The sequence below is a fragment of the Argopecten irradians genome, chromosome 2 (genome assembly GCF_041381155.1).
Source record: "Argopecten irradians isolate NY chromosome 2, Ai_NY, whole genome shotgun sequence".
NCBI classification, from domain to species: domain Eukaryota; kingdom Metazoa; phylum Mollusca; class Bivalvia; order Pectinida; family Pectinidae; genus Argopecten; species Argopecten irradians.
The window spans coordinates 5,890,957-5,909,957 of record NC_091135.1 but is presented as its reverse complement, the minus strand read 5'-3'; the positions used below and the strand labels follow the sequence as shown (position 1 = coordinate 5,909,957).

Below are 19,001 nucleotides of genomic sequence, written 5' to 3'. Positions count from 1 at the left end.
ATACGTTTACACATATGATTCCATTGGTTTTCCAAAGGTTCAATTTTCCAAATAATAACGCAACGTCAATGTTTCTATTGTCACGTCACGAAAATGTCTAGTTTCCGCGTCATTCTCGGATTTTGTTCTTTCATCGTGGCATGAAAAAATGAATCGGTAATCAGAAAGCAAGATTTTGTAGGAAAATAAAGAAAAAAATATTAAAATATGAAGGTTTCTACACTTTTTGCACATTGTGCACATTTACACAGCACAGTTTATTAAAACTCAAATAATCAATGAATATATATTTTTGGGTAGATAAAACCGGACATTGACCTCAACCAAATAATAAGAGCGCAGCTCTTTGGCCGCGTAGAGCGAAGCTCTACTAACCATAACACGTGTGTGAGCATATAGATTCCAATATATTCCAGTATCCCTTGGACTTTGAAATTGTGTCCTGCGGGAAAAGTCTCGCGCCTCCATGCAGGCAGCCATGTTTTAATTCTCGTTATCAGCACGACGAGATTTGAAATTTTCTGTACTAGACGAAACGTGTCATCGGGATACGCTTAAAAATTACTTTAACTTACACATATACAAGAACAATGCAACAAATGTATTGGTCAAATATATTATATACTCTGTATGTTCTCAAGCGCACAGCACCGTCAGCAGTGACGTCACAAAACCTGACGCCAAAGATGACGGCATTGATTCCCGCGTATTTGTTATAACATGTGTGGCATATTGCCAAGTTTTCTCTGCATCTGATGAAAAGTAAATTGAACTATTCCATTTGCATTATATCGAATTCTTTCTAACTATTGATATCCTGTGCATGTCAATGAAATATATTTTATTGTTAATCTCGTAGAAAAATGTAGACAATATAAATGTATGATGTTATATAATCCTGTATTTACATGACATGGAACTGCGCTCTTCTGAGGCTTTGCCTTATATTCATATTATATACAGTTTGATTGTATATATCTCTACTAATCCAAGTCATCAAAGGAGTCATAATCGGATTGGACAGATAATAAGGCGCACGAAGGGCACGAAGTGCGAAGCACTTCTAAGGCAACACATACATGAAAATATAAGAAGAGACTCAATCTTCAAAAGTCAATCCTACAAACTGACAGCTTCAGTTTGCGGCCGCCATTTTTACCCACTGTGAAAAATCACATCAGCGTGAATGCAATGCTTTGAAGTCAGCTCATTATATAATCAAGCTGTTCAAACGCTTTTATGATCCGACGAACGTAATCTTCATCCGACAGAAGCTCACTGCTATTGCTCTTTATTTGCAAGCGTTCAAGTGACAGACCATCTTTCAATATAATCAGCTGACCAAAAACGAAATATCTATTACGGAAATAAAAATTTCTTCCTTCTCTTATGTGGATTTTCTTCTCAAAGAGGGTCTTGGGACAAGGATAGAGTGTGAATAAATGAATAACTAAATAAATAGAAAATTCGGCTTCGTTATTTCCATTTATTGAACTTTTTAACAGTGCATAATTAATGGTATTGAATCATCTGGGTGCGCCCTTTAAGGCTTTGCCTTCAGTCATATTATCTTCTTACGAATAATATGGCTGGTGTTTCATTGATGCATTTATCTTGATAACCTGTTCTATTTTGTTGTTGTTTCGTTCTCTCACGGTTGTCATTGTACTGCAGTGAAGCATTTCTAGATACATACATGATTCGCTTTTCGAGTACCTATAACACTGCACCAGAGTAGACCTACAATGTCGGGAAACAATCTTCGTTTTTTGCCTTCAAACTTTTATATCTGACTCTGGGTTTATTTAGATAGGAGGAACCGTTTGTCATGTGTGATAGGGTCCATTAGAGGTGAGACGATATATCGTGATATATCAATATAACTTTATTTTAATACCAACAGAGTCCTTTAAGTAACCTAAATTCATTTGATTAGATCATTTCATCAGATAATACTGATATTTTTGATATTTTCTATTTTTTTTTTATTATTTCTATCGCGTCAATTAAAGGACAGATAAAAGTTCTTCGTGAAAACAATTATAAAAATGCACACCAAATAAAAGCTTCATTCTTAAATCAGTTTGACATTTTTTCATCTTATCTCAGATTTTGTTTGCAGAGGCCTGAGTCAGCATATGAAATGAAAAGAAGTATGTTAGAAGATGACGCGCTTGTTTTGGTGATCAGCTGTTACCGTTTGAATATATATGTTTCACCTAATATTTTGCTTGATTATATACTTACTACATATATATAGTTAAGCCATACTCGTTAGCAGATGTTTATGTCTGCAGTCTAAATATACCATCGAACATAATACAACCATATTACGACTGAATGAAAGTAATAATAGGTTATTATACAATGGTGAGATTAGGAGGACAGTGGAATGTCAATGCGACAATGAGATCGAAGGCAATGTGACACATCTATGCGACAATGAGGTAAGGGATAACCGTAAACTAATTATACGTGAGAACTAAAGAATGGACGCCAGTTGTTGTACACAATGGCGGGAGGAGTGAGTCAATAATATTAATAACGAAGATTCCTTTCACTATTAAGCTGTTTTGTATAGTGCGAGTGAATTCGAATTCCTACGCGGTAATTAGAATGCTGATGGAATCATATGACGATCCGCGTGATGAAAATTAACATTTAAGTTATCTATCTAAAATTGTTGAGAAAGTGTAATGTTACGATACGGCCATCCTTTAAATATTCTTTGTTTGGGATTTACCAACTCACCAATTCGAAAGACGGTGGCAAGTTGGGAGTTTTTTGTGTTCTTATTTCACTTCCATGACTCTCCATGACTAGCAACAAAACATAGGATAAATCTTTCTGTTGAAAAATAAAATTGATGCAAAATTATCTGAATGGGTAAGGTTTGATGACAGTGACAGGCAGCGTGGGGACAATTTATATTTATCATACTGTAATGAACGTTCATTTGAGATCAGCCGACTGACGAGCAGCTGTTGTGTGTTTATGTTACTGAACTGTACCCCTTGCCTGGTGTGTTTACATGGAATAAACGTATACGTGTAATAACGGTTGAATTGTAAATGATTAGCAGTACATGTAAAATGGCAATGTTTTTATCAAAATGACCATGCTATCAGATGGTAAATGTATGTGATATCAGATTGTACGTGAGATAATTGGTTGGCAAGAAGCGTGTCATTGGCTAAAATATCCGCCATATTGTGAATCTTGTAATAGGAAAATTGATACATTGATCAATTACCATAAATAATTGTAGAGAATTACAGTTGTTAAATACAAGAGACTAGGGTTATCTTATATACCTATTACAATATATTTTTGTGTAAATCTTGTAATAGTGAAATTGATGCATATTGATCAATTTCTATAAACTTCTAACTAAATCTACTGAGCTACTATTACATTTGTATCTTTATTCTGTTGTCGCGATTGTTGCTATTGCATCTTAGTTACATGTATCACTTTATTGTTTCATTATAAAAAGACAAGTCATATATTATAACAGGGAGTTCAACTATCAATTTAGATAATCGTACATTTGTACTCGCTACCATTTATAACTTCTATATTATGGCACAATCTCTAGTCATACAGTAATTAGAGCGACAGAGAGTGTGACTCTGTATCTGGAGAACCAGAATTATATGTATGAACTTGTATTGAGGCGTTGAGTTGTTCTTTCCAATAAATGGCTAATCAGATGATCTGTGATCACAACCCAGTATAAAAGACTTGAGTAAGGAACCCTCAAGTAGAGACGAGGACGAATTTCGTTTCAATACCTTCGATGTACTTTATATTACATTAGTACAATTATTCTATGCATTTATGCCTAAATTTGTGAACATTTTATGCTCCACAATAAGTATCATGAATTATTTAACCAAACCATGCATATATGTATATAAGTAAGTATCAAAATTTACCCTGAGACAACTTTTACAACACTCTCCAATTTTCAGCAGAGATTAGTTTTGACCAATTCAATTTTTCTAGATTCTAACTTTTGATTAACAGAAAAAGGACGTATTACACGTAGTACATGTATGCATGCATTCCTGGTTGTCAGTTTTCCTAGATAAACAATTAAACTGGTTGATTGTAATTGGTATTGACTATACATTTATTTTAAAATGTGCAGTACTTCAGTAATGTATAGTTCAAATGAAGGAAGAAATTTGTATTAATTGTATGGTATATAGGTATGATATGTAATTATAAATATTAAATATGTAGTCATTGAATTCGTAATTTAATATCTGCTGTTTCAAGGAACATAATTCTATATGTAAAGAATTAATAGTTTAAAATTAAATCCCTGTTTTGTTTTTTGTTTGTCTCTCAGTTTATAAGAATGGTATTATTCGTGTTCCTGTTACAACTGTCTTACAAGCTAATGCATGATATCATTAACGGATATTTCAACTTCAAATGAAATTATTATATTAATAAAAGTCAACCATCGTTATCAATTAAATTATTCTATGTTCCTGGAGATTTCATTAACTTATTCTCAATATTAGGACAGTCAGTTGTGTTAAACACTTTCAGGGACACGGTTACTCTCGGGTGAATTCAATCTTTTATTAAAGTGATGATTATACTTAGATGGCAAGTTAAGTATTCCATAATAAATAACATTGGAAAAAAGGAAATTTAAAATGAATAAATGTTATTATTATTTAAAATAGATGTTCTGGAATGGCTGTTTGAAATAACAAAAAGAAAAACTGAATTTTGTATTTAATAAAATTTTCAGTAAACGCGTTTCCATCTCGTCTGGTAAAGAACTAATATGATGTCAAGACCGATGTTCCGTGTTTCGACAAATATGATTAGTATTCCTTCCACTTTTTCAAATTCATTCGTTTCAGATTTTTGCACTTCACCAGAGGGTTACTGCAAAAACAAAGGGAAGCATCAATATTTATAATATAATCTAAAACAGTTATCCATATACAAAACCGATGGTAATACAATTTATAACGACAACACTCTCTCAATTGAAAATCATAGAAAAATGAATACCCATTTTTATCAAGTATTTAAACACATATTTACTACTTATTGAAATTGGCTGAGGGGTTTTAGGACTTTGCCAAGATATCTGGCATTTAGTATTAAGCCGTTGACAGAAGTAAAAACTGAGAATTTAAACGTGACAAGTCTGTAAAGAGCTAGAAGAAGGACATGCAGATACAACAACTCTACAAGCCTAGCAAAGGAAGTAGAGAAATAGCGATTGTGTCCTTCGGGACATGGCTGGACTACTAGCATGCTCTTACCTATCAGCATCCACCTTTCGGAAGACATCTTTTTGTATCAATTTAATCTTCTTCGCATATTTTTTCATATTCTGACATATTATTGTCGCCAGTGATACTTTCTTTATCTGTTTGAGTTGCTCTGAAAGATTCATATCAATTATTAGCAAGATGTATACAGTTTAGTACAGATATACACCATTAACCATATATCTTATCCAAGATGAAAGGAAACTTGGATGCTTAAACAACGCCACAGTGTTAGAAACCCTATATCTGTATAGTGAAACCTGTCTTAAATGAGCTATATATCCTAATAGTATTTTTACATATGACAAATTGTGTTACAAAATGGGACCCAAAGAAAGTACAGTACTCTTAAAAAATAAGTGGTATTTATGCACAGGTGGTCGCTAAGGCAGGTATATCATGGTAATCCGACCATAGCAACCTATTTAAAATGTTAACGCACTACCGCTATTCCGTCTTTGCATTTTACAGTTAGCTCCATTGCTGGAAGGTACCCACTGTGACGTCATTATTTTGTGAGCACAATTCACGCCGTTTTCCCCGAAAGTTTTGACGTTACACTCACAAAAACATGACGTCACAATCAATACCTACCCGCAAGTGCAGATAACTCTGTAATATGCAAATGCAGAATACTTCACTTATATATTAAACATTTTACTTTCAAATATTACGAGAACGCCAAAGTGACTCTCACCGAATGATAAAACTCACCGAATTTTAAACCTATCTCGGAAATAAAATGGAATAATATGGTGGCCAGTTGGGGCCACTTCAAAATCTCGCAACCTCGACTTTCAAGTGACTTCCAAGTCGAGAATGCGAGATAGCGAGATCAAAAAGAGGAAACTGTAGCTGAAATACCCAACACTTTAAACAAAGAGTCTTTTAACAATCACGACAATAATTTCTTAGACATTTCTTCCATAACTAAGCTTCAATATGTATTGTTTTTGTGACTTATTCATACATACTTTTGGTGAAGCCGGTTTTGCCTGGTCTTTCATACCAGAATCGATCTCCTATTTTCCAGTATTTGAATTGGCGTGCCATCATGCAGGCAAATGTTGGGCCTATGTTTCCCCCGGGTACATGTTCTTCTGTTACTCCGCCAGCGAACAGCTCGATATCATCTACGTGGCTAAGTAATATAACACATATTTTAAAAAGATTACAGAAATAAGCAATATTTAAAAACATATGATAATGGAAAGTAAAGGAATTAGAAAAAGATGGGTGATATCGAGGAAATGTGAAAACATGTAGACACATGATAGTAGTATGATACATGTAGACTGGTGTGGCATTAATTCTCAAAATATTAAGGGTTGTGTTGACCAAGTGGTTAAATGCCTACTACCTTTCCAAAACAAAAATTATAAGTTTCTTTAAAACAATGATAACATAAGAAAATTTATATCGATGACCAAAGGTGAGGTTACAACACCAAACAAATGAAAGTTTCCGTGCGTGATCTATGTTAAAATGAAGATACAATTCGCCGTAATGCCATGTAGCGCAGTAATAGTCAACCAACGCTCGTTAATTAGGACGACGGCGGGAAACATAATATGACCCGTATTATAAAAATTGACCTTTGATTTAGTTTATTCACATTGTTCAGAAGGTCTTAACAAAGTGTAGTCAAGCTTATTACTTGCGACTCTACATTAGTATCAATCTCGTTTGATATTTTAAACATGAAAAGGAATGCGTTTTGGAAAGGTAATGGGTCTTAAGCTAAGGATCTTCCAACAAATTACTTCATGCCCTCCATCTCTGACACGAGGTCGAATCCCATGTGAGGGCAGTTGCCAGGTACTGGCCGCTGATCGATGATATTTCTCCGTGTATTCTGGATTTCCACCGCCTTACGTCCTTAAATGACCCAGGCTGTTAAGAGGATGTTCAATTAATCATCTCAAAGCTAAACCACGGTGATTGTTTTAAGGGTGTTGTGATCATTTCTCGTTCATAAACAAAATTATCTTTTCATAAACGCCAACACATTCTTGATTTATATCATGGAAATCGTACAGGTACAATAGGTATTTGAAGAAGAGCGTACACAAACAGTATCATATTTACTTGTACGCATTATTGAGTCTGTTAGCGTTGTCACTACTGTGGTCGACAAGTCCTCCAGGGGCTGTCCCAAAGTTCGTAGCCTTAGGTAATTTACACCATTCCCTCCATTTGTTGTAACTTGGCAGTCCGTGGTCCCTTCCTCTCTGTAAATTCAAAGCAGTTAGGTCGAAACTTTGCGGCTCAAAGTCCACAAACAGCAGGTCACGGATGGCAGGCTCGAATATTCTGTTTTTGTTAATACAAGAAATATTTGTGAATATATAAAACAACTCATTCCCGCGCCCGATTAAAAGTTCGCGTAATATAGTAATATGTCAACCATTATTCGTAAAAAAGCATTCATCACAGTTAAGAATAGTCTATTAATTTGAACAGCGTATATGTCAGACGGTAATTCGCGAAAATAAATCACCATGACAAAGCGAAACTATCGTAAACCAATTAATTTCACGTGCGAATATAAATAGCGAAAAGTACATTAGAACTTTTTTTAAAAACTGTGACCGTGAAATTAGATCACCATGGAAATAGTGGTATTGTTGAAAATGAAATAGTGATGAAAATAAATTGCCGTGAAAATAATAGTTACTCGCAGACCACAAATATAAGTTATCGTTCAGTACGTATGCATATATATTATATACGTAATAAATTATGTTTTACTCACAAAGTTCTGAAAACAGATACGTATATATAAAATGAAAAAAATACCTGTCAGTTTTGGCAGCTGGCTCTCTCGTCAGCCATCGGAACATACTTGGTTGATTTTCACCATTGATATGCTGGACCATGGTTGGCGTGTTAAAGGTCTGTTCTAAATGGTTGACTTCCGTCAAAATATTAGCCGCATTCATTAAACTCTGAGTACGCGGTATCTGTGTGTGCCCCATTCGGAATGTAGCAGCACCAAAAGCGTTGCTGGTAGCAGCATTAGCCGTTGGCACGTACTCGTCCATGTGACCGGGGTTTAGATTAAGCTTGTAAGTCGTCCTCATTTGTTCATTTAACATAACGGGAAGGTATTCTCCGTAAGTTATCTGTTGTATCAAAGCTCCAACGATTTTCCTAGCTTCTTGGAATACTCTCTCGTCGTTCCAATGGTTGTTAAGATTTTTGAGTTTACCCGCAATCCTGTTGTGTTCCGACACAAATAAGTTATGAGTAGTGGCGAGACTCGGGACAATGTTCACCCGTCTATCCCCTGAAAATACACAATAATATAATATCAGCATTTATTTGTTAAGTGTTCTATACATAAACTCATTTCCTGTGTTGGCTTCTATTTCGCATATTTTCTGCTTGGGCGATTACGATTTGGTTAAAAAAACATTCACAAACAGATATAGAAGCCCAACCTGGCTATTCATTTCCCCGCTGCTAATACAATTCTATATAGTTTTGCATTGTTCTGTACATAAAATCATTTCCTGCGCTGGCTTCTATTTCGCACATTTTCTGCTTGGGCGATTACGATTTGGTTAAAAAAAATTCACATATAGAAGCCCAACCTGGCTATTCATTTTCCCACTGCCAATACAATTCTGTATAGTTTTGCATTAGAACAGCTAACGTCAGCGACACACACATCAAGGAATTTGATCTTAACTGTACAACATTACACTGTCTGCTTATCCAAAGTTCGTGTAGTATTGCTTGAATATCTCCTGAACAGAAGAATTCTAACTATGATTTCACTTCAATTTTACATTCTCTGTGTCCATTACAAAACCTGATTAAGATCTATCCGAGTTACTTGAAACGAAGGGAAGAACCTCTGATATATCATAACGGTAATACATGTATAGTCACCTGCCAGGAAACAGTAGGGATCGGGCTGGATTCCTGGCGGTTTCTGACACTTTATATCATCTCCTGCATCTGGTAACATTCTTCCAATCGTTTTCATTTTACCTGTAATAAAATAGCAAAAAAGGTCATTTTCCCTAAATGTGATTCCATAGACATTACCTCAATGTCGCCAAAATCAAAACATGAATATATTCTGTATTTGCATACTACAGAGTTACCCACCCCCTCCCTTGCGTATAGGTATACAATGCAACGCCATTGTTTTGTGAGCAAAACTCACGTCTTTAGTTGGTTTGAAACAAAATGACGTTACGCTCACAGATACGTTATGTCACAATCAATTTACATACCCGCAAGGGCAGATAACTCTGTTATATGCAAATACGCAATAGTCTCATAGAGACAGTAGGTTGTATTGTGAGCATTCCATCGTTTCTGTAAGGGAGGAATTCTAAAATTTATCAGTTCATACACCATAGAAAACGACGATAGAAAAACAGAATAATTTGAACTAGAATATAGTGTGTCAAATTTAATATGTAACTTAAAATAAATAGAAAAATTAAAATAAATTAGGAAAAAAATTTTGTTTGCTCAAGGTACAAATGTATATAAAACGAAAACAAATAAACGAAAAAATGTATAATATCAATATTGTAGAACATACCATCTGTGAAAGTCCTTAAAGTGTTCTGTTCTTCCTGTGTAGATCCATAAACATTGGAAGCATCAATATATGACGTCAGAACATTAACCTGTTCCCTGTAACCTAAAGTCAATACAGACCTATCAACACATGTTTGACCTCTCATACCTCTCTACTGGGTTATACCAATATAAGGTGCTGAGTGATATACTGGGTTATACAAATATAATGTGCTGGGTGTAATACTGGGTTATACAAATATAATGTGCTGGATAATACTGGGTTATACAAATATAATGTGCTGGACGTAATACTGGGTTATACAAATAAATGTGTTGGGTGTAACACTGGGTTATACAAATAAATTTACATTTTCGTTTTCATTTCCTTATAATTACTGTGCGGGCGATCGTTTACACTTGCGTAAACGCAGAGGGGCTGCTGCGCAACACAAACTAAAACACTGACTTCCGCCCTTATGTGAATGCGCATCCGGTTAGGCTAAAATATATGCCATTACAAGGGTTCGATATCAACATCAGTTTGAATGCAATGGGAAGCATTGTGTTAATATTAAAAAATGAAAAAAATGAAAACATATGGAATAAATGAATTAAAAACGATAAAGTTATTGTGGAACTATATTTTATTTACTCCCGGAACTTGACACATGTTCCCGCCAAATTGGAGCCAGCTGTTTCGCGATTCCATCAATTACTAGCGTTCCATCAATCGTTTAACGTTGAAAAAACGAAGGTTCATTTCACCGGAACACTAAATTTAAATGAAATGGTCGGTCGAAATGTAAATATAGGTAATGTTTTTAATTTTTTGTTGTTTACTGGTGTGTAAACTGCATTTTTGACGCGCGTCATTTAAAATATATGTACAAAAAATGCAGTTTACACACCAGTAAACAACAAAAAATAAAAATCATTCCTTAAATAATGTGGGGTGTAATACTGGGTTATACCAATATTATGTGCTGGGTGTTTATACTTGGTTATACAAATATAATGTGCTGACTGTAATACTGGGTTATACAAATATAATGTGATGGGTGTAATACTGGGTTATACAAATATAATGTGCTGGGTGTAATACTGGGTTATACAAATATAATGTGTGTAATACTGAGTTATACAAATATAATGTGCTGGGTGTAATACTGAGTTATACAAATATAATGTGCTGGGTGTAATACTGGGTTATACAAATATAATGTGCTGAAATAGTAGACAATTTTCTATAACAATAAAAATAAAAGTGTCAAAAAATTGAAACAGTACAGTTTTAGAAAATGACATCAAAACACAAACCAAAACTACAGTCGGAAGGAGAACCAGGCGATGATCGAGATACAGGCATGCAGTCACTGGTGAAATGTGGATCGCCCGCAGGAATTGTGATAGGAATACATTCGGGACTGAAAATAGGTTATTGGTCAGTTGATGAACATCAGGATGGAAATCAAAACATTCGAAACAAATGAGCACAATTCATATATTGTTTTCTTGTAGCTAACATGGATTTATCTTTTAATTTCTGGAGAACATTATTTAAAATGGCATTAGGTAAATGAGCCCAATTGATATATTGTTTTCTTGTCGCTAACATGGATTTATCATTTAATTTCTGGATTGCATTATTTAAAATGGCATTAGGCACATATGACAATTATGAAAATTTCTTCAAAAATTATACTATGATTAAGTTCAGAACATGATCAATAGACAAAGTTATCTAAAAATACAAACTTGTTACTTTCGTCAGCTGAACAGCATGGGATCGGTTCACCATCAGGCACTGTGTACGACAGATAAAGAACACGTGTTATATAACTAAAGCATCTGAAATGCTTCAGACATCATTTCTTCATGAATACTTCATACCTTACTTCATAAAAATGACAAAAGAAATTAACATTAAAAATTAATATCCGAAATTGAATACTTATTTGTACGTGTGACCAAGTTCTGTAAACTGTAATCAAACTCTCTTTCGCGGCAATTACATTTCGCGATCTTTATTTCAAAACAAGTTCGCGAAGATTAAAATTCGTGGATATGATATAGATGGAAGTTCGCGCAGATAAACTTTCGCGAATTTATTTAGATCGCAACTATCGAGAAGGTAAATCGCACGGAGGTTTACAGTATTCTTAAATTACTATTTTTTTCACCAAAGAACCCAAATTTAATCTCCAGAATAGTCAACATAATGTATCAGATCGCTTTCCTGACTCAAATGACGTCTGTCATACCTTATTCGTAGGTGCCTATGTTCTGTATCTCTGGGTTCTGTCCCCTGGCCGTGACATACCAAAGTCTATAAAATTGGTAATTTCTGCTCCTGCTTAGTGCTCAGTATTAGGGATTGGGACGACTGGTTCGTCCGTTGTCAGTATAATGTGATCGGATGGGATGTGTTGCTTTGTGTCTTCGGCGGCATGCTTCAGTGATATAGCACAATAAATAGGACAACAGTTTCGCTATACAAGAAGATACAACACGTAAATACCCCAAAACACACACCTCGCACTTTACACACACTACACAACGCATACATGGGAGGCCGTCCGTACGTGACCTTGTCTGTTAATAGGACGTTGAATAATCAAACAAACAAAGAGACAAACAAATCAAAAGATGACATATTGAGAATCATTCTGTTCTTGCTAACAGTACAATATAAGTGTTTCAAGTTGAACAGGAATACCATTTCTCTCAACACCATAAATGGAATCGTGTTATTGCTGCTAACTATGATTTTCGGGGATAAATTTTACTTAATATAAACCACATTATATTCGCCCAGTAACTTTGATAGTTATGTACATTTAAATCATTTTTTACGCGAAACACACATTTATTAGCTTAATTTCGCGACACATTCAGTTCAAACGCATATGTAAATATTTCGTAAATACTTTTATAACAGTGATATAAAGAATTCGCAAAAAACCCGGGTTACCCCACATTTAGAAAACATCAAATATAACTAACATATTCAGAATAATATTAACATTAAGGGTAATGGAATATTTTTTGCAACAAATTGTGAGGTTTCTTTTTACTTTCATATATTGAAGGCGGAAATAAAATAGTAACATCGTATTATCATAGTTAAAACATTAAAAGTGATATTAATATCCTTACGAGTGGACATCGGTGTCCGGATAAAGTCGTGGTCAGTAAACTGACCCCAAGCCATCACCATTACTGTATTGTCTTCAGAGAGTTGAGGACCGCTGATGTCACGGAAAACATCATTACTCACTTTCCGAGCACTCGGAAGGTCTTCTCCGCCGACACCAGTCTTGCGTGGTTCATCCAAACTCCCTACAAAAGGCAAGAGGTGCTTTGATTTGTTACAAAGGCATATGATGTAACTGAAGTAAAGATGATTGGCTAAAAAGGTAAGTGACGTCACTAAAGTAAAGATGATTGGCTAAAAGGCTGGTGACGTCAGCTCCTCTTGGCTGATATATTTCTGAGAGTCTCTTTTTCTCTCTTTCATATTTGCCGTCGATTTTGTTTTGCATACAGAATATTGTATTGAATACTTTCTGTTTTCCATTTTGTTATTGCATTGAAAACCGGGGAATCTATATACATACAAATAGATACTGGTGCTGCCGTATCACACTTAGACGAATCATCAATACAGGTTTTGGTGTTACTATGACCATGTTTAATAATAATTCCGAACTCAAACGAGAGCCCAAAATAAATCAGTACCACCATCAACAAATTTTCCCCAACACAATATGTATATATCTGTATAGATATAATTCAACTGATTTCATCAGGAAAGAAAGGAACACTTCTGAACGTTTTATGTAAACTTCTGATTTTTTTTCAATTATGATCAAAAAGCTCTATTCCAAATAATATAATGAGAAAAATGATTGGATACCTTGTTCGTATTCTGGTGGAAGGAATCTGAGTTGGTTGGTGTTTGACTTTCCCCACTCTGGGTTCTGTAGATTGTTACAGCTGCCGTCAGCTGTACGGTATCTATCATAATGATTACAGATGGTGATAGGTGCAAAGGGGCACAGTCCAATCCTAGCAGCAAAGGCACGCAAAAAATCCGGATTCTCTTGTAAACTGGACACCGATGCTCTGGTACTGTCAATGGAGAAAAGGAAGGTAAATACCAATTTACAGTTTAGCAACGATAACGGAATCGAATAGATTCTCATGTGTTGTGACGTATAGATAAATTTAATTTTATATAAACAACTAGTCATTCAAAAACGATCTATTCCGAATGGTGTGTTGTTTGGGAGACTGCAGTATGTTACTGAGACCTACTCACAGATGTACAATATCGTTTCTTTATTTGTTATAAGAACACAATCACGTGTGTAATTATATACCTCCATCACACAACATATAGGGTATGCCTTCTAAGGCCTCGCTACAAAACATCACAACGAGGTCTTATCGCCAACGATAACTGAGCCCGACGAAATAAACTATGTGTCATGATCACAGTTACGATATTTATAATGAAAATAGTTTACCCCCCCCCCTTCCCACCCAAGCCAGCTTGAAGGGGATAGCAACAAACATACTTGTGTTCTGATATGAGCTACGAGAGTTGAGGCCACTTTGAACATTGATTGTCCTCACGGAGGAGGACTCTGGCTGGCATGTAAAAATTATTTATATATATAATTACATATACAGGTATGACTTTTTTTCTTTTCTGTTTTGTAAAAACTTTACAAAAGCAATAATTAACGTTTGCAATGTTATTCATCTTTAAAAGTTTGTGAGAGAGAAGCTTAAAAGGATGATCGTTCATATCTATTATTACAATAATGTCGGTATGAGTCAACTGTTTAATAGAAAAAGGTAATCTACTTTTTATATTAACAGCTATAATGATGTAAGTACAGTTAAAGGGAGGTAACGTTTTGAATATAAACGATATGTATTTCCATGATGTTCAGATGAGGAAACAGCTTTTGATGGAAAATTAAAAATCAATATTTAATATTTTTTTCTAACATAATGTGTAATTGCGACTGTTTGTCGACTGATTCAATGTTTGTAGTGAAGAGAATAAAATAAACAAAACACAAAAGGAATACTCACACATGAAATGATGAAAACTATTTGTTTACAGTTATTGGTTTCAGATAAAAGCAAACTTATTTTCTAAGTGACAGAAAACAAAGATGTTTAAGCGGTAATCACAGATTTCCGTTCATTTTGCGCAAATTACTTTCCAGCTTTTCTTTGATAGAGGAATTTTTGCGAATGTGTGAAATCATCATAGCGCTATAACTTACTCAAAGTAAGTTTTGCGCTAAAATGATCTCAACAAAACAATCATTAAGCACGTTTACAAAATCCAATTAGTGTTTTCTATGTAAGAACTAATAAAATTGATGTACATGTAATTGCAAAATAAAACATATTTAAGTTTTCGGAAAAGCGTACTTGCTCGTCAGGGAAAGGAACGCTCTTCGCGCCACAGTAAACTGTGCAGCCAGACGTCTAGTGATGTTACTGCCTGGTGCAAACGCGGCCAATTGTTGAGCAGCACTCAGTAGTCCCGTCGTATTCCTGTCTGAAAACCGTCAAATGTTTAAAAAAAAAAATAATACGTAAGATATAGTCCTCACGCTATCATCGATGCCGCATAGATACCGTATAGCCGGCTATTTCGTCTTTGCATATAACAGAGTTAGCTCCCTTTCGGGTAGGTATCGATTGTTACGTCATTATTTTGTGAGCGCAACTCACGTCGTTTTTCTCAAAAAAATATGACGTTACGCTCACAAACACATGACGTCTCAATTATTACATACCCGCAAGGGCAGATAACTCTGTAATATGCAAATACATAATATTCACGTGTCAAAATTTTCGTGAATTGGACTAAACATTCTAGCGGGTTTTAAAATTAGCGACTTGGCCATGATGTGGGTTATATGTAATTTAGTCACATACATGTATCCTATTTGCGGATTAGAAATTAGCGATCAAACGCGCGAAAAAACAACAACATCGGTATCCGAATACCTAATACAGAAATCGTGAATGAAAGTGAATAATGCTATTTGTTTGAGTTAAAGATGACGGCATAAAATTCTACGTCACTTTTAGTACAAAATTGTAAAACGATTATCTGTTAAAATAATGTACTGTATATACGTAACAAAATAATAAGATTCCATTTATTCCGTATTTGTTATCTGCCTTTGCGGGTGGGTACTTATTGTGACGTCATTTGTATGCGTCATATTGTTCACAAAATAATGACATCCGTATGAATGTACAATGTATTCTGTGTTTGAATATTACAGAGTTATCTGCCAATGTGGGTAAATATTGATTGTGTGACGTCATATGTTTGTAAGCGTAACGTCATACCTTTCGATGAAAACTACGCGAATTGCGCGCACAAAATAATGACGTAACAATCGATACCTACCCACAAGGGAGCCAACATTGTAATGTTCTGTAACATCGCGAGAGTAGTGTGCTGCCAGCCGGGCTCGAACCCGCGACCCCGGATTTACTGGTCCACCGCTCTTTTTTTTTTATCTTAAAAATATGATTTTAATTTCCCAGACATAGGGCCGCAGGGGTTGGGGCCCTGCCTCACATTGCAAGCACTACAATCTATTGAACATAAAATTAATACAGGCAGCGACCCCGGATTTAAACCGACTGAGCTAAATGCACCTCCTAGTGCGAAGCTAGAAGGCGACCGTATCAATATGTACAATTAAAACCTGCTACAATGTAAAGACATGATACAAAGATGAGGTTCATATTTGCTCTAATTACATGGACAACAGACTCCGCCACAACGTTGTACACCCCCAGTACATTGTATATTGCTTAAAGGCGTGCACGTGTAACTATCAGGACATGTAAACTGCGTGTTTCTTCCACATGCACGTGTTCTGCCAGACTCATCGATAAATGGCACACCTCCTTGGTGTGATGAACATGGACCAGACGTTCCAGGTTCTGAACCGACACAAGACAAACATATTTGCTTATTATAATTTTAGATAAAATGACCGTGTTTGTGGATTTCATGTAAAATACGTAAACGCAAAATGCATGTTGTGTAAGTTAATCTCTATAAAATACCAAACAAAGTTTGTTTTATATTACATATTGGTTTGAAATGAATAAAAAAAGATGACGAATTATGCATGCATTGAATGAAACAGAGAACAATTGACCTTTAATTATCTTTTATTTCACCATTTGTAAACATTTTGTGGACTAACTTCAATGTTGGCTGTCAGCACAACGGACTTCACACAAAGAGTTCGTTTATTTGATGTTTTGTCAGTAAGGTGTTGTATATTGTTTATGTTCTATCGGCGGTGGTGCACATCTTTAAAAAGTCTGAAGTCAAATAAATAATGTAATACGTACCTGTGATCGTCTGGGCTCTTATTGAGCCTATGCAGAGACATATACAGGTTAATGCTAACCTTCCCAATATGGCTACCATAATGCCCTAAAAAGACAAAAAACATCATAATGACGATCCAAGAAGAGCTTTTCAAATGTGATTCACCATCAAAAATTAACAACATTTGGAAAATTACAATACTAACAACGCACAGGTTTAATTTTACACACCTAATAAGTGCTCAAAATGAGTTTGGCAGTACTGCCAAAAAGCAAAAACGTGACTTTTGCAGGTATTTTTTTTTCCATTTAAATATGCATACGACCTGGGAATAAAAACTTAGACAGTGCATAAATTTATGCACAAATAAAAAAAAAGCATAAATGTTTATAATGCAGTCTGTCTATTTGAATGATTTTCACAGCTTAATTTATCATTTTTTTATGGTTTTCAATAGATTTTTACTCGTACTCATTATTCAAAAATAAAATCACCTAGGTATAAATGGCCAAAAAGGTTTACCTATTTTCATAAATGTATGTAATAGAAACCGACAAATGTTGATGAAATAAGTTGAAATACAGACTAAACGCTATGTAATAATACTTAGATAGAAACATGTCTAGCAAGTCGCTTATCTTAAAAATTACTGGTAACTCTAACTTGTGATATGAGTGGATCATCGTTCAGATTTTTGGTTTGACCGTATGTTCAGTGTTCACTGCACAGTTGAGTGAATAAATTGCATCATGAATTTTGACAATACTGCAAAAGTTTCTTTTTTAGGTCAGTTTTGTCTTAAAATTTAAATCTGTGCATTATTCAATTTTAAACAATTCATTGACAAAATATCAATAGGATAAGATATTAGCATTGCTTAGAGAGATCATCTCCATACAGGACAACACAAACACAGTGGTACAAGTTACAAACGTCATGAACTGTTACACCTAAAAAGGGGGGGGGGGAAGCAAAAAAAACAAAAAACAAAAAAAAAAAAAAAACAAAAAAAAACAAAAAAAAAACAACCAAACATAAAAACCAAAACGGAAACAAATAAACCTATGCATTTGCACACATGGTAATTTTCAAAATACAGTGAGTGTACATGTATTGGTAGCTTTTGGTGATGAAAGTTTTGTAATTTTGATACTTTCATTATTGATCCGAAACTATGAAAGATATAAGTAACTTTACCAAACACTTGTAAAGAATGATGATTATTTTCTATTACCTGTGTAGTACAATAACTTGTCCGGGTATCATTTACGACTCCATCTAAGAAGGTCCAACTAAGTAATAAGAAAGACCCCCGGATACGTTTATATAGGTCCTAGAAATGGAACGAATGTGAATCATTTAATCTACTTTGACAGTCGGCGGAATTTAAACGATGACTTAAGCAGTTTTTTTTTCCTATCAACGGAATACAAATACATAGTGTTTCACGGTAGATTAGTCAGTGAACATGTTTGGCTTTGTGAATCATTTGCGTAACTTTGATCGGAGTTGCTATATGTATGAAAGTGGAACAATTTATCCTAATGACTATCGAACAGCAACCTGTTACAGAGACAGAGTGAGCCAATAGGAAACCTCGCCGTATTTGATTGGTTGAGATGGACCAATAGGAGAGGAGCTTATTGCATTCGTTCCGAAAGTCGTATTATTTGATTGGCTTTGAGCAGGTTGAGGAAAGCTGATTGGTTGGCGTAAATTCCGATAAACTAATATGTCCGTAAAGTCATATTTTA

At 34.9% G+C, this 19,001-nt stretch overlaps 1 protein-coding gene across 1 annotated transcript; it reads right to left on the bottom strand.

Moving 5' to 3' along the window:
- Positions 1-4,721: 4,721 nt before the first annotated feature.
- LOC138313774 (peroxidase-like protein) lies at positions 4,722-17,346 on the bottom strand. Its single transcript, XM_069254075.1, has 12 exons — positions 17,268-17,346; positions 15,677-15,694; positions 15,306-15,435; positions 13,768-13,982; positions 13,008-13,190; positions 9,871-9,972; positions 9,204-9,305; positions 8,106-8,595; positions 7,395-7,619; positions 6,281-6,447; positions 5,298-5,418; positions 4,722-4,911 (listed from the first exon to the last, which is right to left on the bottom strand). Exons 1-12 carry the CDS (start codon positions 17,344-17,346, stop codon positions 4,848-4,850), a joined length of 1,896 nt encoding a protein of 631 aa, XP_069110176.1. The 3' UTR covers positions 4,722-4,847.
- Positions 17,347-19,001: the final 1,655 nt, after the last annotated feature.

Bases quoted from the DNA above. Each gene is read 5' to 3' on its own strand.
- LOC138313774 (XM_069254075.1), bottom strand. From the start codon at position 17,346: ATGGTAGCCATATTGGGAAGGTTAGCATTAACCTGTATATGTCTCTGC. The intron at 6,448-7,394 runs GTAAATATGATA...TATATTACTTAG, and splicing joins AGACTCAATAATGCGTACAA to CCACGTAGATGATATCGAGC. The intron at 5,419-6,280 runs GTATGTATGAAT...TGAATCTTTCAG, and splicing joins CAAAACCGGCTTCACCAAAA to AGCAACTCAAACAGATAAAG.